Below are 21,353 nucleotides of genomic sequence, written 5' to 3' on the forward strand. Positions count from 1 at the left end.
CACATCTCTCTTACCCTTACGTTACTTACTCGATCAAACCACCTCACACCACACATTGTCCTCAAACATCTCATTTCCAGCACATCCATCCTCCTGCGCACATCTCTATCCATAGCCCACGCCTCGCAACCATACAACATTGTTGGAACCACTATTCCCTCAAACATACCCATTTTTGCTTTCCGAGATAATGTTCTCGACTTCCACACATTTTTCAAGGCTCCCAAAATTTTCGCCCCCTCCCCCACCCTATGATCCACTTCCGCTTCCATGGTTCCATCCGCTGACAGATCCACTCCCAGATATCTAAAACACTTCACTTCCTCCAGTTTTTCTCCATTCAAACTCACCTCCCAATTGACTTGACCCTCACCCCTACTGTACCTAATAACCTTGCTCTTATTCACATTTACTCTCAACTTTCTTCTTCCACACACTTTACCAAACTCAGTCACCAGCTTCTGCAGTTTCTCACATGAATCAGCCACCAGCGCTGTATCATCAGCGAACAACAACTGACTCACTTCCCAAGCTCTCTCATCCCCAACAGACTTCATACTTGCCCCTCTTTCCAGGACTCTTGCATTTACCTCCCTTACAACCCCATCCATAAACAAATTAAACAACAATGGAGACATCACACACCCCTGCCGCAAACCTACATTCACTGAGAACCAATCACTTTCCTCTCTTCCTACACGTACACATGCCTTACATCCTCGATAAAAAGTATATATATATATATACTTTAGGTATTCTCAGGGGAATTATAGGACGATCTCATCTCGCTCACTACAGTACGGAATTCTTCTCGTCGTGTGCTGGTGGAGGCACCTAACCTCCCTCTCACCACCGTCTCTCGAGAGTGTGCATGTGTGTACATTATGGACCCCCTGTGTCCACGACCCAATAAAGAGACCTAGGATATCTCATGCGAGGGGTATTGAAGCTTCCGTATTGAATAGCACGTTATTGTCACCGGAGGCTTCCCCCAACTTAAAAGACCACCTTATATGTTCGTTTTGGGTCGGAACTCGCGTTTGGATATCACGTTCGCGTCACCGGTGGATGTATATATAATGAAAGACTTTATGCCAACCAGTTTTCCACTTCTGCCCGTCCTTGATGCGCAGAACTGGCCCTCTGGTTCGATTGGCCTCAGAGAACTGGGACGTAAGTCGTTGTCTGTGTTGGTATCCTGTCGAAGACCTTTTTAAGACTTTTAAGGGAAGATCTGGGTTATGATATTGATTTTTTAGGGCAACTAAACAGAGTGGCTTAAGGGAGGGTAAGAGGAAGCCGGGTTTTAAGGCTCATCATTTTCTTCTCCCGGGAAAAAAAAAAAATCCAAAATTGTACGAAGAAAACATTTTAGTTCTTTCCACGGAAAAAGGTTTATATTCTGAATTTATTTATATGTTTTATTAAAATCCATATTGTTTTGTTTGGTTTTCTAAGATCAGGATTTATTTTCTAGCCTTGCCTGTGGATCCATGATCATTTTATTTTCAATCTACTGTTTGTATATATATATATATATATATATATATATATATATATATATATATATATATATATATATATATATATATATATATATATATAGAGAGAGAGAGAGAGAGAGAGAGAGAGAGAGAGTGAGTGAGTGGTATTTGCTACAGCTGTATCTCCCTGGTGCGTAACACTTTCAAGTCTACAGCGCTGATACTGTAATTAAAGTTATATATTAATCTCGGGAGGAACATATTTTAACCATAACACGAAAAAAACAGCATCATTTATTTCGCTCAGGGGAAAACACTGTTATGACGCGATAAAATACAGACAGAATTTCAGTCCAAGCGAAATCAGGTTTTCGGGGGATATGTTCTTATATATATATATATATATATATATATATATATATATATATATATATATATATTCCTATGAGTCCACGGGGATATGAAACACTGTAAGTTCATCCGTGCACTTTCGTGTAATGATCACATCATCAGGGAAGATACAAGAAAGAAATATAAGTCAGTTTATATATATATATATATATATATATATATATATATAAACTGACTTATATTACATGAAAAAGTGAAGGCAGCGTCGCCCACAATAGCTATCGTGTTACGAATACAGACGAAGAAGCCGCGTGTAATACTCGAAACCCCGACTGTGAAAGCCAGATTTACCACTGGATATATACAGAAACTCACCTTGAATTAAGCGCGCACTGCATCCTCAACTATTACAGTCCAGTGTACGGGTTCCTCCAAGACACGACAGCTCTTTACAAGGTCATCATTTATACACGCTAATGTCTATTGTACTTCACTGCTTGCGGTTGGCTATAGTAAGGGAGGGACCTTCGAGTGCTACTGTCCTATGTTTTTGATCCACCTGAGGCGGAAATGTAGGGAGGAGAAAAAAATATAGAGGAAAGTTAAGAGAAGACTATTTGTAAAAATGATGGACCCTTTTGTATATGTCATCAGTTTTCCTTTGTCTGTCCGCCCATCCGGACATCGTTTTCTTTCTGGAGGCCAAACGCTTTGATGTTAGAGGCTTGACGTTTTGCTGTATACGTATTCCCTCGTGCCAAGTCTTGACTCGAGAAGTTTCTGGGCTACACTGAACACCTCCCCTCACAGAACACGCCTCGAGTTCTCTCTTGACTTCGAATCCTGCAGGAATGCATTAGGTATTGGAAGACTCCACTCAAGTAGAGTATATAATTCCAGTACTAATCAAGGCTTCACGAGACAGTGATCCGAAGGTTCATGATATACCGATTCGAAGCTTCATGAGAAAGCGGTCCTAAGGTTCAAGGGACAGCGATCGTTATCATCACAGTTGTTCCATGCCCCCCGTCCACAGCCAGGGAACATGTACACTATGTGCCCCAGGGACAGAGGTGGGACGTGGATCGGACGCCAGAGGCTCATAGGTCTCTTAGTAATCCTATAAACGAGTGAATCATCTCTTGACATCAGGGAATCACGCTACTGTGTAAGAGGTATGATGGAGACCTGGTAGGCTCGTGGTCTTCAGGGGGTATTATTATACCTACCAAGAAAAGTATAATTTTTTTTTTTTCTACAAAGGAAGGAATTGGATTCATCAGTCCCACACGTGTCTTATGGGACGGCAACGCATCAAAGGGCGTCCCGCGCTGTCCCCCTCCTCCGTCCACAGTTAAAGCCAACTGGCAAAAAAATGAAAGAAAAAAAAAAGGATAAAAATCAAATCATGTAGAGAGGCCGACACCGGCTAGCGACTGCGGTCTCTCTCTCTCTCTCTCTCTCTCTCTCTCTCTCTCTCTCTCTCTCTCTCTCTCTCTCTCTCTCTCTCTCTCTCTCTCTCTCTCTCTCTCTCTAACCCCGAAAAGAAATTTGCCAGAGATGGTCGAATCACAGACGTGGCTTACACATATAGCGCTTGACCATGAAAGAAAGAAGACATCTTTGTACCAGATTATTTGAACACTTGGCTGATATGTTGGCCACATAGCGACAGGAAATAAATGAATAAGCTTAATGAGCTTCGCACCCTTACAGAAGAGTAGAAACGATCTGTGATCTTTATGGATCTTTTAGAAAGGTATCTCTATGCTGAGTTTTGTCATGATTGATTGAGGCTGTGTGGAACTGTAGCCTCAGAATGTACGTATTAGGGTTGTCTGATCTTTAGCCTTATCAGAGCCTGTAAAAGACCTAAATAGAAAAGGAAGAGGAGAGATCATTGCGTATTGGAGTAAGGGCCACTAGATTTCAAGTCTCGTAGTCCCAGAATGAAGAAAAAAAAGAGGCACAAAAACCTTGATTTCGAAGGAGGATGAAGGATGGAAGAAACTTGGATAAGATGATGCGTCTCCATCCGAGAGGCGTGGAAAGGAACTCTTCAAGAAAGAAGACACACAAAAGCAAAACGAAAGCAGGTGGGAGGGGAGGGGTTTTATGGAATGAAGCAGACGAAGTTTCTTCATTCCTTCTCTCTTTCTCTTTCTTTCTTTCTTCCTGCCCCCTCCTCTCTCTCTCTCTCTCTCTCTCTCTCTCTCTCTCTCTCTCTCTCTCTCTCTCTCTCTCTCTCTCTCTCTCTCTCTCTCTCTCTCAGCCTCGGGGCACTCAGCTTGATGCCTCGGAAGTTCCAATACCACAGCGACCATGTGAGCCGCAGAGAAGAAGAAGAAGAAAAAAATATCCCATTCTCAGCGCACTCTCAGAGCCGAGAAATTGATTGGCTCAGGTCAAGGTGTTTGACGATGATGGGCAGAGGTGTTGCCGACCCCCACCTTGAGTGTTGCCACTTGGTTGTTGTGTCCTGGTTGGTGCATGGCGTGAGCACTGTCCACCCCTCTCTTCCTTGGGACGGCGCATGGCCGCCACTTGTCAGCCGGTCACTTGCCCTCTGGAACTCGCCCGTTTCAACGGCATCGGCCTCTGTGTGTGTGTGTGTGTGTGTGTGTGTGTGTGTGTGTGTGTGTGTGTGTCTGCAAGGAAGATGACAAAAGATGTAAGCTGTGTTGTACGGGGCAGATATGATACGCTTGAACCTTATTATATATATTCAAGACTGTAGCGAACTGTTTTAAGTTTAGACTAATAGATGGTACGATCATTGTCACTGTTTGATTAATTGGAAGGCATCAGCGAGGTTCAATGAAGGCATTAACGAGGTTAGAATATGGGTGATGTGGTAAACAGAAAACTGTTAACTGATGCCTTATAGGAGTGAAGCCAGTCAGAGCTGGTACTTCTGTATTGCGGACGGGGTTCCATTTTCTCCGGAGAATAATTTTCTTTTCATGAAAATGAACAAGATATCTGTCCATGGGTTTGCGTCTGTGTGTGTTCCTTGTTCATACTGGGAGAGGGAGGAGCGGGGGAGGTTAACACCCCTGGGGTTCGTCTGTTTTCTTTTTTTCTTCCAGTGATGTTCGTACTTACCTCCTCTCACCCCTCATCTTGTTCAGCGCGTCCACGGCAATTACTTCGCTAAGGAAGAAATGCTTCCCTCGTACCCTCCCCCGCGCGCTTGCCTTCTCTCGCCGCACTTCCAGATGTGCCCACTTCTTCCCGACTTTCTCTCTCTCTCTCTCTCTCTCTCTCTCTCTCTCTCTCTCTCTCTCTCTCTCTCTCTCTCTCTCTCTCTCTCTCTCTCTCTCCCCTGCGGCAGAGGAAGGGGGGGGAAATGTCACCCGTCAATGTCGTCTTCATGACCTCTTCAGAAACTTATATGCAGGTGTTTATGTGGTCCCGCCACCTCATTTGTTTCTTCCTCGTGTGGGCTGACCGAGAGTGCTTTTACCCTTCAGGGGGAAGATAAACAGTGCCTTTGGAGAACTGACAAAAGAAGACGAGGAAGACAAACGCGCGCTTAAATACGGGTTGTGTGAAAAGTGCGTCTTCTTGACTCGGCTTCCATTCTCTCTCTCTCTCTCTCTCTCTCTCTCTCTCTCTCTCTCTCTCTCTCTCTCTCTCTCTCTCTCTCTCTCTCCATGAAACGAGAGAGTTAAAAGAAAAAAACACCCGCAGACTTGCTCCAAAAGAAAAAACATTACTGAAAACCTTGTAACTTGGATATAAAAAATAAAAGAACACCGAGAGAGAGAGAGCGAGAGAGAAAGTTTCATACGAGATGGATGAATATAGAAAAAAACAAAAGATATGTATTTTCTTCTCTAATTGTAGAACTTGGTAAGCATTTCACACTGGACAGAGAAAAAAAAAGGGGGGGGAATGATACACCAGGATGACAAATACGATGGGTGTGTAGGAGCCATCACGCACCCGGAGCCATCCATTACAACGCACTTTTTGGCAAAAGATTAATACCTGAATTTTGCCGACGTCCTTCGGCCTCTTGAGGCGCGTTTGGGGGGGGGGGTGTGTGGGGCCCTCAAGCGACCGATCATTGGTAATCGATGGCGCCTGTTTGAACGGGGATTCCTAAATACAAGCGAATTTACATCTTCTCCTTCTGTACCTCTGTGTGTATGAAACGTGAGACTTAAAGTGTGAATACGAGCAACAGCGCAGGCGGGCATATGAGCAGCGGAGCGCAGGCAACTCCCGTCTCTCAGGAAACATCATATATATATCCCACTTTGATAATATTTAATTACCTTATTGTAAGGCTGAGTTCAAAGGACCTTTGGGTAATATAATACTGGGGGATATGCCGTTGGTGAGGGGTCGAGGGGATAATGAGACAACGGTGTGGGAGATCAAGGCTTCGGTGGTGGAGGTGGGGAAGGTGTTGGCGATGAGGAGAGGGAGCTCATCAAGGCGAGGAGGTACTTGGGAGGTGTATGGTGTTGGTGAGAGGTGGATGAGGTAGCGAGGAGGAAAGGCAAATCCTGGTGATGGAGTCGGTTTGGAGGTGGTGTGTGGGCGAAGGTCGAGGCGGTGGTGAGGAAGAAAGGAGAGGAGGTGAAGTAGTTGATCAAGTGCTACGTCTCTGATCCTCTCTGGAGTCATTGGTGAGGAGATCAACGGCGAGGTGCGTCACCTCGCAAGTGCATCTGTTGTGGCAGATAAACGACTCAGACACCCTTGTTTCTCTCGCTCCGTTCCTGTGGTCCCCCCGCTCGCCCTCAAACCCCTATCATTATCGGCATGGAGACATGTTCCTCCTTACTTATATTATCATACACTATATGTAAACCTCATCTTCATCACTGACATCATCATCTAACCTCATCTTCATCACTGACATCATCATCTAACCTCATCTTCATCACTGACATCATCATCTAACCTCATCTTCATCACTTACATTATCATCTAACCTCATCTTCATCACTGACATCATCATCTAACCTCATCTTCACCACTGACATCATCATCTAACCTCATCTTCATCACTGACATCATCATCTAACCTCATCTTCATCACTTACATCATCATCTAACCTCATCTTCATCACTGACATCATCATCTAACCTATCTTCATCACTTACATCATCATCTAACCTCATCTTCATCACTGACATCATCATCTAACCTCATCTTCATCACTGACATCATCATCTAACCTCATCTTCATCACTGACATCATCATCTAACCTCATCTTCATCACTGACATCATCATCTAACCTCATCTTCATCACTGACATCATCATCTAACCTCATCATCACTGACATCATCATCTAACCTCATCTTCATCACTGACATCATCATCATCTACCGTATGAGAAAATCGTTCCTCCTTGCTAATAGTAGAGATATACGTTGCTTGCTGGTATAGGTCATAGCCCCTCACACTGGTCAAAGGTTACATTGAAAATGTCACTCTGTGTCGGGCGCCGTTAGCCCATGGTTTTCAAGAGAGAAAAAGAGTTAGCAGCGTATTGACCCGTGTCATACCACTGCCGAGGGGAAGGTGCTGAGGAGGGATCGTACGCCCTCCCTATTGGCCTCTTAAGGTCCAGGGGTCACTTGTTACGTGAGCCTAATGGCCGACTACCTTTTACACCCCTCGTTCGCTGGTGTTTACCGGTGTATGAGGCCAATAGGTCAAAGGCGATTACGCTAGCCAATTGTTGTTACGTCATTCTCGTAATCTTGTATATCATCGTAGCATTTTACTGCACCGTCAGAAGATATAATTGGCTGTCTGTTAAGTGTCATTTTTCTTTGTGTGTGGGTTCTGCTGGTGTGTTCATTTGCGAATTCATGTTTGTTATAGGATGCGTGCGTTTGTGCTTGTGTTGCTATGATATTGTGTTACATAAAGATGTGAGCATGTATGTATGTGTGAGTTTGTGTGTGCTGATGTATGTGTGTGTGTGTGTGTGTGTGTGTGTGTGTGTGTGTGTGTGTGTGTGTGTGTGTGTGTGTGTGTGTGTGAGTTTGTTTGTTTGTTTGTTTGTTTGTTTGTGTGTGTGTGTGTGTGTGTGTGTGTGTGTGTGTGTGTGTGTGTGTGTGTGTGTGTGTGTGTGTAACAGTGCCCCTCTTGGTACTGTTTTGCAGCACCAAGGCTGCGCTGCTTCCAGTAGCAGGGAAAGGCGTTGGGAAGTTCTTTGACGAAGACTTTTTTTGTTTTTTTTTACTGGCGGTATAACCCCCTGCTGGCGGAGTCCGGTAACATCGGTCGTAGACCACACCACCATGTGCAGACTTCACAACCATGTACAAACCATATCCCATGAAATATATTCAAAATGCTCGGAAGAAACGCTAGTAGAGACAAACATACGTGAATTTATAAACACACGTGGAGCACTGATATGAGCAAACTTCTTTTGGGGGAAAAATAGATACAGGCACTCCAAGAAGTTTCCGACAGCATTGCAAGCCAAGTATACAGAGTCAATAGGAACGAGATGAGATATATATATATACACACACACACACAACCAGACTTCACCACAACTGAGGAAACAAGGAACAGCTGATCTGAGAAACATGGAAAGGTGGACCAGAATGGTAAAGTAAGCAGTCCCTCTATCTGGCAAAGGACGTCGGGTCACCTCCTGCTGACTGTCTATCCTTTGGAAAATTGCTTGATATACAGTCACAAACTTGAGAGCGTCTGGTTTCATTTTTGCACCGAGTTTACTCACACAGACACACACACACACACAGAGGACATTACACATGCTGTAATGAAATGTATAAATACCTTCGCATGAGAGTATTCCCCAGAATCCCATCACAACCCCAGGCTTAAGGTCATAACAACCCCCTAACACAACCCTAGGTTCTCTTAACTACCCCCCACCACACCTGCAGGCTCCGCTTACCACAACCCCAAGACATACCCAGGCTCAGCTGAGAACAGCACCATCACAACCCCAGATTCATATTATCACAACCGGCCCCATCACAACAACCCAAGGCTCAGCAATCAGCAACTCCAGACTCAGCCCAGCAACAACCCCTCCACAGTAGCCCCAGGCTTTAGCTCACAACACCCCCATCACAATCCCAGGCTTTAGCTCACAACAAGAAAAGCAATCACACAACTTACCTTGATGGTCGTCGTGCATGGGCATCGGCAGGGCCATGGTGGGGATGGTAGATAGGACGACGAGGACGACGGGTGAGGGAGGAGGGTGGCCGAAGAAAGTATCCCTCGATGGAAATCTTCGGTCGGTCTACACTCCCTCCGACCAGAGGGCAGAACGGCTCCCGTGGCTCCCTCGTGCCTCCTTCACCAGTGATCACTTCACACAGGGGTGGTGGAGGCGGCAGCGGGCGGTGGTCGTACCACTCTACTGTCCATGTACATGGGTACTGCTGACCCAGGCTGTAGTAGTGTGAGCCACGCCCGTACAGTTAGTTTAGGGTAATGTAAACAATGTTGCTAACCAACCAACCTGCCTCGCAATCTCTGTTTGTCTTTCATTTATCTCTCTTTGTAGTTCTGTCACATTTTCGGAAACGAGGCAACTCATTTTTCAGTTGTTTTTTTTCTAAAATCTACTGCTATTATCTCTTTTTTTTTTCTTCTTCTTCCTTTTGGTTCTCATTCACTCGCATCACAGATCTACTCTACGCTAAGTTTTCTTCCCAGCGACGAACACACGGTAATGATTCCAGTACTGTGAGACACATTGTAACTGCGCTTTTGCTTTCGAGTGGGAAGAGGAATGTGCTACGAAGCCTCAGTGGACTGAGTGAAGGCAGCAGCGAGTGACGACAGGAGTGGACACCATCCTCCCCAACGCACCGTCCGTCCGTTTTCCTCGCCTCGCTGGGAATTAAGATAGTCCGTACCTTCCAACCTCCGTCGTCTGTCTTCTGACTTCTAACATCTCTCCTTCCGTTCCTAGGGATGAGAGACGGCGCTGGAGCGCTGCAGGAGGACAGCTGTGGTGCGCGGGAGACTCGGGCACGGACAGCGTGCTGGGCCTCTCCCGTGGCCTCGTACAAAACTGTTCTCAAAGGACTGAAGGTATTCCGTCTGTCATGGAGTCTTTGATCGGAATTTCCTCATCAACAGAGTCCCCCTCCTCCTCTAAGACTTTTTTTCCTCTTTTTCATTTACGTCAGTTCAGTTTCACTATCTCTTTGTTTACATAGTCGTTTTCTATTCTTTGTATATATCTCTTGTCTTAGATAGGTGGAAGGGGAGGCTTTTTTTTTTTTGCTGTTTTTTTCTAGAGTCGTTCAGTGGTCCTGATCACTCTATTCTGGTATGGTGCGTCTGTAGGGGTCAGATAAGAAAGAAAATTATTCAAGTGAAGTACAGCAACACATTAAAAAGCCAAGTGATAGGTCGTGTGTGTGTGTGTGTGTGTGTGTGTGTGTGTGTGTGTGTGTGTAATCGCACCTCAGCAGAAGTCCTAATGGTTCATTGAAACTTTACAATGCGCTACATGTTTCATGGACGAAATTCGCCTCATCAGGAGAGAACAATTCACAAAGTTTCACCTCTTTGCACAAGCACAGAGACCTGTACACCCTCTTATGACTTCACAATTGGACCTGTAACAAAAATAGAACAAAATAACATTACACCAAGAAGTCGGTTTGTGTGGTAAAAGAGATTATGTTAATTTGAAGATGGAGATCGTTCGTTTAACACAACACCTGTTGCTGGGCCAATGGACACTTGAACTCTCGCTTGTGAAATATTACAACCTTCGAGCCCAGCAGTATGACCCTCGAACACGACGGTCCTTGCTCTAGAGTACGATGGCATGACCTCTGACATGACCCTTTAGGGAGGTCTGGTCCAGGTCAAGGCCATCGTGTGTAGGAAAGGGCCTTACCGTTGGCCTGTACCACACTTTTCATCTCACTTCTCCATCACCACCTCCAGATACCGTCTTCCTCACCAACGCCTTGCTTTACCACCGTCCTCCAGCAGTGTACTTCCGTCACACACCAACAGATCTTCTGTCGTCTGGCTTTCCTCAGTGTGCTCACATGTGCCTACCTCCCCCTCATCGCGTCCCTCATTATTTTTCCTTATCTCTCTTCCCACAATATCTTATTACTACGTCTCACACCGCGTTCCTTCTCAAGTCCTCGCATCACCTTCCCACACGCCAGCTCCTCTCTCACTCTCCTCCCTACCCTTCTGCCTTCTCACCTTCCCCCGCAGTCATTCTCATTCATCACCTATACCCCTCTGACCACTTGACCTCACCAGTTCCTCCCTCCCTTACCACTTTCCACGCCACTCTCCCCCTCTCGCAGCCTCCCCTCACCCCTCACCATCCGTCGCCACTTCTCGCCAGCTCCCATCACCCTCGCGCCCTGCGTCTCATCATAGAGGGGAAGCTGTAAAAATAGATCCCTGAGGAGCCTTTCATAATGAAGTAAACGTACGTGTCATGTATGTGTGTGTGTGTGTGTTGTGTGTGTTTGTGTGTCTGGTGTGTCCTGAAGTTCCCAGTGTATCTGCTTGCCTGCTTCGGGTGCCCCTCATGTACCTGCTTGCCTGCTGCGTGTGCCTTGGTGTTCCCTCATTTGATTTTATTGATTGATTTTTTCCCACAGTTGTGGCTAATTTATGGTGCCCACCTTCCCATCCTGTGGGCTGTGGCGCAGAAGAAGAGGACACAGTGCACACAAAAGGTCCAAGGACTTGGGGCCTCAGTGACTAATACATTACAAGGTTACATAGAGAAAAAAGTGTTGACACGGTTTGTGCAACACAGTGAGTGATTTGGCAAATCACACGGTACGTCTAGTTTACAACCAGCCAGCCAGCAGCGACGACCGGATGACGTATCTGGATAAATAAGAAAAGATCTGTTTACAATATGAAGATTTACGACACCTGTCACGTATCCGAAATGGAACATTGTTATGGATGAGATGTTTGCTCGTCGTATCTTGTCATGTTTGGCAGATATCGACTCTCAGATTTTACAAAAGTCAAGGATGTGAGCATTATCGTGTTGGCAAAGCTTACGTTTGGTCCGTTCCCTACCATGTATCTGTTTCTGTGCTTTGTTACGTGTTCCCTTTTGTTCCTTGTTCCTAGTGTCCAGGTAAGGTATTGGTTTGCTTGGTTTGTTCCATAGGGACTGTGCCTCAGGATGGCCTGGGCGGGCGGGGAGGGGAGGGAAAAAGATGGGTGGTGGGGTTTGGTAGTGGTAGTGGTGGTGATTTCTTAAGGTGATTATGTAGTAAAAGGTTGTGTGGTTACAACCACCGTATCTCTTCTCGTACACCACATGGTAATAATACATGTGGCGCCCACATGTGGCACGCTGGAAAGTGTAAAAGTAAGTCCTTGAAGTGATCTCTCTCTCTCTCTCTCTCTCTCTCTCTCTCTCTCTCTCTCTCTCTCTCTCTCTCTCTCTCTCTCTCTCTCTCTCTCTCTCCCGAAACACCGGGAAAAACAAACACGTCGAGCAAGAATGACGATAAATTACAATTTCCAGTAAAAACTCTAATTACCTAAAACTAGGCTAAATCCCCGACCATTAGTGCTGCCGTAAGTTGGTCGTAATGGAGCGGGAATCAGTGTACTGTGGAAACGGGAGGGAGGGAGAGAGAGGAGGAGGAGGAGAGAAACAGAAGGATGAGGCTGGAAGGTGAATGAGAGGGATGTGGGGAACAGAACGCAAGGGGAGGAGACACGTGAAGCAGAGGACGTGAAGTGAGAAGGGACGACGTAGTGAGGGGTGAGGTGCGAAGAAAGGGAGAGCGAATGCAAGCAAGGGAGACAGGGAGGAGTGAGTTTAAAGACAGAAGTAAAGGGAAGGGATAGAATGATAAAAAAAGATTGAAGGACGTGAGGGGTAGGAACAACGCCGAGGAAGCACCAGGATGGGGATGGAAGGTACATGTGGTAAAGAGTGAGAGGTAAGAGAGGTGGATGAGGAGAGAGAGAGAGAGAGAGAGAGAGAGAGAGAGAGAGAGAGAGAGAGAGAGAGAGAGAGAGAGAGAGAGAGAGAGAGAGGTGTAAGCTGGGAGAGGTGGTGGACAAAGGCAGCTGAAGTGTTGTCTGAGCTATTAAGTGAAAGAGGCGGAGGGAGGGAGCCCGAGACACGAAGGACTGTGGGAGGTGACTTGGGGATTATTACTGTGAGAGAGGGAGTGACGCGGCGATTGAGAGAGAGAGAGAGAGAGAGAGAGAGAGAGAGAGAGAGAGAGAGAGAGAGAGAGAGAGAGAGAGAGAGAGAGAGAATAAGAGGGATACGAGTGGATATCTAGAGGATCTCACGAGAGGGGGAGACGATGTTAGGAGGAAGGAGCGGACGTGGAATGAGGGTGTGAAAGGGGACCTCCGTGGGAGTGCGTGCGAGGGAGGGAGTTGTTTCAGGGATCACTGGGGAGTAAGGGTGAGACAGGGAGCTCTGTTCCAGGGATCATTGGGAAGTGATAACAGGTAAAGTCTTCTGGGGTCTTCACCCACCTCACAGCCCGGGCTAGGCTCAGGCTGTTGGGTTGGGTCGCTGATCTACCAGGCTGTTAGATGCCGCAGCCCGAAGGTCCATCTAACCCTCACAGGCTAGCTGGCGTTGTGCACTTTGTAGGGTGAAGGAGGGAGCAGTTCCAGGGATTAGTGAACAGGCAGTAAAGTTGAGGGAGGGAGCCGTACCAGAGACCAGTAGCGGAGTAAGGGTGAGGGAGGAACTGTTCCAGTGACCAGTAGGGGAGTGAGGGAGAGACAGGGAGCTGTTCCAGGATCATTGAACAGACGGCAAGGTTGAGGGAGGGAGCAGTTCCAGGGATAACTGACCAGGCAACCTTGATGGAGGGAGGGAGCCGCTGCAGTGGTGATCAAGGAGTAAGGATGAGGAAGTAAGTTCCTACCAGTATCAATGGACAGTAAGAGTGAGGGAGGGATGCTTCCGCGGGAATCAGTGAAGACATCCTGTGTCCCTCCCACCGGCAGTAAGGAGGAGAGGGAAATATATGGGAACACAAGGGAGAGAGCCACTGGATGAGACGACGTCATAAGCGAGGGGAAAGAATGAAAGAGGGAGAGAAGAGGAAGAAGAAGAGAAGCACATACAGACTTCGCAGACACCTGTTTGAAGCCACTGAGCACAACGGGACAACCCTTGAGCACGACGGAACAATCCTTGAACACGGAAGTTATGATCCTTGAGCACGGCTTTAACGACCCTTGAACACCACGGTGCGTCAAGGTGCACAACCTCTCACATGACCTTTGACGGTCAGGTCAGTGGCCAGACTAGAATATCCAAGGGTCGTACCGTTGTGGCATAATGGGACTGACCCCCCCTAAGCATGTACCCATTGGCTTCACTACATTTGGTGTAGTACTGTTTGAACAACCTATTGACCCACCTCAGGAGTCTGGACTCAGCCCGAGCTGACGTGGGGGTTTAGAGGACCTCCCTGGTCAACTGGAGGTAATACAATACTGTCCAATCGCCTGAGTCACTGTAGCAGGGAAGCTCAGGGATGACAAAGAGACAAGTGGCTGTGGCACATGGTGTGTGTGTGTGTGTGTCCGGGTCCCAGAGCTTCCAGGGGCTTGTACACCATTCATTACAGAGGGCACACCAAAAAAAAATGTTGGCGACAGTTACCGGCGCAGGACGACTCTCTCTCTCTCTCTCTCTCTCTCTCTCTCTCTCTCTCTCTCTCTCTCTCTCTCTCTCTCTCTCTCTCTCTCTCTCTCTCTCTCTCTCTCTCTCTCTCTCTCTCTCTCTTCTCTCTCTTCTCTTCTCTCCTCTTTTGTTCCCGCAGCAGTACGCGCGACCATAACATTTATCCTCACTCGCCCCGTAGCTGCCCCTTTGGGGCTCATAGCCATCGACTTTGCTTAGTCTCTCCCTTCCCTCACCCTCGCCCCCTCTCTCCCTCCCTCCCTCGCTCCCTCTTGGTTCCTTCACGATGCCTCATCATCACCAGGAGCTACACACTCACCATTCTTGATCACTATCCTTGTCACCAAGCACAATTCTCATCTTCACTATCTTCACTGCGTTTCGTCTACATACTCGCCGTCTTCATTTTCGCCACACACTTGAATATTCGTCATCTTCATGATCACCATCAGGTTCATGTTTGTCTTGTTTCACGTCTTCACTAACACCATATTCCCGACCTTCACTATATCATGATCATATTCTGGTGTGTAACATCCATCATCATCATCATCATCATCACTATCAACATTATCATTTACCTGATATCTAACGTGTCATCTTCTGCTTTCACCATAGTGTTTAATGATGGGACAATTCCCCCATCACCATTACTCTAATTAAAATGACGTCTCATGACGCCGTCCTCGCTGTCATTAGCAGTGCCATCAGCTGTTACAACACTTCTCTCTCTCTCTCTCTCTCTCTCTCTCTCTCTCTCTCTCTCTCTCTCTCTCTCTCTCTCTCTCTCTCTCTCTCTCTCTCTCTCTCACCAGTGGGTGTGTCACCATTTTACACCACCGTCGTCCCATCGCCACTATCTCCGGCAACACCAGCGAAAAAGAAATATACGTATGATTATCGTCCTCTTCACTCATGATAACAGTGGCATTTGTCTGTTTTCGTACGAGTTGAAGCCACTGATAACTTAATAATTGGACAGTGGGCAACACACAGATAACTGGACAGTGGGCAACACAGTAAAATAACTGGACAGTGGGCAACACAGTGAGAGAACTTGACACTGGTACCCCTTTGCACGGTCCTAAGTTCATGCTCAGGGTTCGTATGGTCGTAATCACGGGTCGTCTTTGTACGTGATCAAGGCTTCGTTTTCTTTTTTTGTCGTCGTATTCGTGTCGTACCGTCGTGCTCAAGAAGGGGGTCTACACCGTCGTATTCAAGGTTCGTACCATCTAGCAGCGGCAGTTTTCCGGGTTATGTAAGTGGGGAAAGGCGAAGAATGATGAGGTGCGAGCGTGGAACACGAGAGTGATGAGTTGCGACGAAGGTGGGAAAGGGAGGGAGTGATGAGGTACGAACGTGGGAAAGGAAGGGAGTGATGAGGTACGAACGTGGGAAAGGAAGGGAGTGATGAGGTGCGGACGTGGAACAATGAAGGGAGTGATGACGTACGGACGTGGAACAATGAAGGGAGTGATGAGGTGCGGACGTGGAACAATGAAGGGAGTGATGAGGTGCGGACGTGGAACAATGAAGGGAGTGATGAGGTGCGGACGTGGAACAATGAAGAATAATGGTGATATTCGAAATGGAACTGGAGAATGATGAAATACGAAAACGGAGCATGAAGGATTACGAGGTAGGGAAAGAGAGCAGGAGAATGACGAGGTACGACCACGGTACAGAAAAAAAAGAAAAAAAGACTGATGAGGTACGAACGTGAAACAGGAGAATGGTCAGCTCAGTGAGAGGATATGGGATGGGGGTTGAATGGCCCGTTGAGACGAGACTGTGAGATGAGATGGACGGATCAATTGTTATGGGATGGAAGGGACAGTAGAGGGAAGTGGTTCTGCATAACTGGACTTAATTGTTTCATGGGATGGGAGCTCGATGGCAAAGGATGTGGAGAAAATAACTGTATGATATCCAAATAAACTTGAACGCGAATATTAAGATTCAAAAAGTATACCTTTTTTTTTTTTTTTACTTTTAACTTAACCTAATTACCATCTAGATTGTAAATGCCATCTACACAAACGCCCCGTAATAAATGATTTTAAAACAATCCAACAAGGGTAGTGGTTAATTTCACGAATGCATAAATTAACCAAGTGCCTCCTCTTATTTTTTTTTTTTTTACGTATTTTAGCAAAAAGAAAAAAAGAATTTTTAGTATTGCCGATATAAAAATATTAGTATTGCCGATATTAATTAGTATGCAACAGACATCATAAATATCAAAAGCAAACGTAATGTCGAAAAAAAAAAACTTTTAAAAACAGATTTCCAAATTATCTGAAATCACCTCCATCTTGTACATATCACCACTAAGGAGAAACCTGGCGGTGTGTATTGCATGAAAGAGGAACAAGTCTATAATATATTATGTCTCTCTTGACAATGAACTGTTTGGCTACTTAATAAAGCATTTAAGGTACGTAGAAAGACTGGGCTGCATACAAAACCTCTTCGGGAACAGGTTGACGGCTGGGTAGTTAGGGTTTAGGTCATGCATACAAAACATCTTCAGAAACAGGTTGGCTGGGTCATTAGGGTTTAGGACAGGATCCATTATAAGTCCTGTCATAGCCAGGCTGCTCTGCCATCCACTTACCAGAAAATCGCTAACACCCGACGTGTTGCAATATGTCTTCAATCACGTCCATTCTTCTTCCTATGTTGGTACGCATCAGGTACAAAAAAATGAAAAGAAAAAAAAATAAACGCGATTTTAAAAATCTTTAATAAAAAAAAAAAAAGAGCATGGGACATGCAAATTTATGAACTCTCACCGAAAAATGATAACTATTTAAAAGAAAATTTTAAATTTGCGGATCGTAAAATTTTTCGTCCCGCTGTTTTCAAGGCGTTAAGATATTGCGTAGGATCACGGAGACGGGTGGGTGGGGGTCATCCCGCACGTCTTGTTCATCTCCATAAGGAGTAACCGTGGCTGACAGGGAAGAAAAAGGTCTTGCGTGCACATCCCACATGAGTCTCTGTTGCATTTCACTGATGCATCTCTTAACTGTTGGTGATGCAGCGGAAGGAAGGAAAAGTATACGTAAATGAATGATACAAATACAGGTGTGCGTGTGTGTGTGTGTGTATATATATATATATATATATATATATATATATATATATATATATATATATATATATATAGGTAGATAGATAGATAGATACACACACAAGAGTATATATCGGTGAATTAAACAGGACAGTTAGAGTGTATACTAGCGAGTAATGACTTTTTCTCCTGTTTCTGACGCTGCCTCGCTAACGGGAAAAGCGGCAGTTTATATATATATATATATATATATATATATATATATATATATATATATATATATATATATATATATATATATATATAGTAAATACATTACGTTATAATGTTTATGACTGGTGCGCTAGACTCATTTGGTCATTACCCAGCCAGCTCTGTGTGGTACGCATTTCTCGACGTAATTACATTCTTTTTCATGTTTTAGGTAAAACTATTTTATTCTTTTCCCCTCCCTCCCCCCAAAGCATACCAAGTTAGAAATAAACTAACGCTCGTGAATATCTCATATCCTCCGCCGTCATCATCAAAGTATACAGTTAATGGCTCGGTAATTTCACCTTGGAAAAGCAGAGGGAGGGGGAAGAATTGTGCAGGTATGCGAGAAGCGGGACACAGCGCTACGCCTGACTGGTGTGTGTGTGTGTGTATTCTTGTCATCTTTATGCAATTTTCGTAATGTTTATTGGGTGAGGAGATTTTTGTTGTATGTTCCTGGTAAAGGGATTTCTTTTTAGTGTTTTTTGGTCAGAAGGATAATTATTTTTGTGTTTATTTGAAAGGGATTTTTTTGTTAATGGATAATTCTTTTTTATGGTTATTGTCAAGGGATATGTATATTTTTTTGATGTTTTTGTGAAAGGATAATTTTTTGTGTTCGTTGTAAAGGGATTGTTTTATGTTTTTGTGAAAGGATATTTATATTTCCTGTTCAGTGTGAAGGACTACATCTTTTTTATATTTATTGTTCAAGATTTTTTTTTTATGTTTATTGTAAAGTGATCTGTTATATTTTTAGTTTATTTTTTTTTTTTCTAGAAAGATATATTATTTTCATGCTTATTGTGATTAGATTTTTCTATTTTTTCAAAGTATATATATATTTCTTTATTTTATTGTGAAGGAATTTTCTTCAAGGTTTTTGTAAGATATTTCTTTTTACTATTTATTGAGAAAAAATATTTATTCATGTTTAGTGTGGAAGGATATTTCTTATCATTTTTTGAGAAAAATATTTGTTTTTAATGTTTAGTGTAAAATAATATTTCCTTTCAACTATTTATTGTGAAATGATATTTCCCTGTAGATCTTAGTGTGAATGATACCTTTTTTAAATGTTTATAACGAAAAGAATATTTTTCAAGTTCATTGAAAATGAATATTCCTTAAAAAGAGAGATTCTCTCTTCGATTTTTATTGTGAAAGAATGCGTTCATTTTGTCGTTTTCTTTGAGTTCATTTGTGAAAAATGTACGCGACCGGTTCTCAGAACTTATCCTCTCTCTCGTTATATTCTATTAGTTTTGAAGATTTATTGACCGAATTCTTTTGCGCAGTGGATATAGACTCTCTCCTCGGCGTGTGGGCTTTTAACTCAGTGGCTGTGCTGCGCTCTGGTAATCTATGGAAAGGGAGTTCGACTCTATTCGTTAGGCATTGTTTACCCTATGCACTGTCTACCATAGACGCTGTCTACCGAAGGCACTGTATACCATGGTCACCGTCTACCGTAACCACTGTCTACCGTAAGCACTGTTTCTCATTAGCACTGTCTACCCCAGACACCATCTACTCTAAGCACTGTCTACCTTAAGCTCTTGTCTCCCTATAGCACTGTCTACCGCAAGCACCATCTACTCTAATCACTGTCTACTGTAAACTCTGTCTCCCTTAGGTACTGTTTACCGTTAAGAACTACCATATACGTCCCCTAAATTTTTTTAAGTTCCAAATATTCATGAATATCAAACGACGCGGCCAGGTCAACGCTCAGCGAGGTTTAAGTTCCAAATATTCATGAATATCACACGACGAGGCCGGGTCAACGCTCAGCGAGGTGCGCAGTATTATCGGCGCGTTGTCATTTGTCGCAGTAGTTTGGTTGCCCTTAACGGTATACTTCGATGCCGTTAACGGTATACTTCGGTGCCGTTAACGGTATACTTCGATGCCGTTAACGGTATACTTCGATGCCGTTAACGGTATACTTCGGTGTCGTTAACGGTATACTTCGATGCCGTTAACGGTATACTTCGGTGCCGTTAACGGTATACTTCGATGCCGTTAACGGTATACTTCGGTGCCGTTAACGGTATACTTCGGTGCCGTTAACGGTATACTTCGATGCCGTTAACGGTATACTTCGGTGCCGTTAACGGTATACTTCGGTGCCGTTAACGGTATACTTCGGTGCCGTTAACGGTATACTTCGGTGCCGTTAACAGTATACTTCGATGCCGTTAACGGTATACTTCGGGGCCGTTAACGGTATACTTCGGTGCCGTTAACGGTATACTTCGGTGCCGTTAACGGTATACTTCGGTGACGTTAACGGTATACCTCGGCGCCGTTATAACGGTATACTTCGGTGCCGTTAACGGTATACTTCGGTGCCGTTAACGGTATACTTCGGTGCCGTTAACGGTATACTTCGGTGACGTTAACGGTATACCTCGGCGCCGTTATAACGGTATACTTCGGTGCCGTTAACGGTATACTTCGGTGCCGTTAACGGTATACTTCGGGTGCCGTTAACGGTATACGTCGGTGCCGTTAACGGTATACTTCGGTGCCGTTAACGGTATACTTCGGTGCCGTTAACGGTATACTTCGGTGCCGTTAACGGTATACTTCGGTGTCGTTAACGGTATACTTCGATGCCGTTAACGGTATGCTTCGATGCCGTTAACGGTATACTTCGGTGACGTTAACGGTATGCTTCGGTGACGCTAACGGTATACTTCGGTGCCGTTAACGGTATACTTCGGTGACGTTAACGGTATACTTCGGTGCTGTTAACGGTATACTTCGGTGCCGTTAACGGTATACTTCGGCTGTTCCCCCCCCCCACAGGAGAATTAAGCCGCGGCTAATACCAACCCATAAATTGTGTATTACGAAGCTAATTACATAAGTACGTGCAGTCGCCATGAAAATACATAATAAATGTCATAACTAATTAAGGCCTAACGGCCGGGTAATGAACCTTTGATAGGAATTTATTAATATTCCAGAATTTACAGCGTTGAATTCGTGATAGCGCGACGACCGCAGGTGAGCATATGGCCTTGAATACGACCGCTGTGGCAGATGAATAGATTACCGGGCGATTCGTCCTACCGCCGTGTACCGCAGGAAATACACACACACACACACACACACACACACACACACACACACACACACACACACACACACACCCTCTAAGGTAGCGAGGCCCGCCTTGACGCGTATAGAAATCAAGAACACCCATTACAACTATCTTCTGTCCTCGTTCACGTATGACCTAATCTTAGGTCACGGGTCACCATATATCCATCCACCAGATGGCCCCACAATCTTCATGACGTGTACGTTTATCACAGCGTCCGTCCGTCCGTCCGTCCGTCCGTGCGTTCGTCGGGGGCGCGCAATCCCAAGCTTTTAACCTCGCGGGGAAACAAGTCTTCGGGCTTATCATACCCTTTTTCGGGCCACTGTGTTACCCATTGCGTCTCTTTAACGAGCTCTCTCTCTCTAGATTATTTCCGTTCCCATCGCAGGGGATATGATATGATTAAACGACCTACG

The 21,353-nt window shown here is 45.0% G+C and overlaps 1 protein-coding gene across 3 annotated transcripts in view; it reads right to left on the reverse strand.

The window, feature by feature from the left end:
• Positions 1–21,353, reverse strand: part of LOC139762412 (uncharacterized) — a 186,305-nt gene that overhangs the window by 150,585 nt on the left and 14,367 nt on the right. For all 3 annotated transcript variants that reach the window (XM_071687275.1, XM_071687273.1, XM_071687274.1), the window contains exon 2: positions 8,971–10,149. In XM_071687275.1, coding sequence (XP_071543376.1) covers positions 8,971–9,007 — 37 coding nt within the window. In that variant the 5' untranslated portion in view covers positions 9,008–10,149. The remainder of the gene's footprint in view (positions 1–8,970; positions 10,150–21,353) is intronic.

Source organism: Panulirus ornatus, chromosome 43 (genome assembly GCF_036320965.1).
Source record: "Panulirus ornatus isolate Po-2019 chromosome 43, ASM3632096v1, whole genome shotgun sequence".
Classification (NCBI taxonomy): Eukaryota; Metazoa; Arthropoda; class Malacostraca; order Decapoda; family Palinuridae; genus Panulirus; species Panulirus ornatus.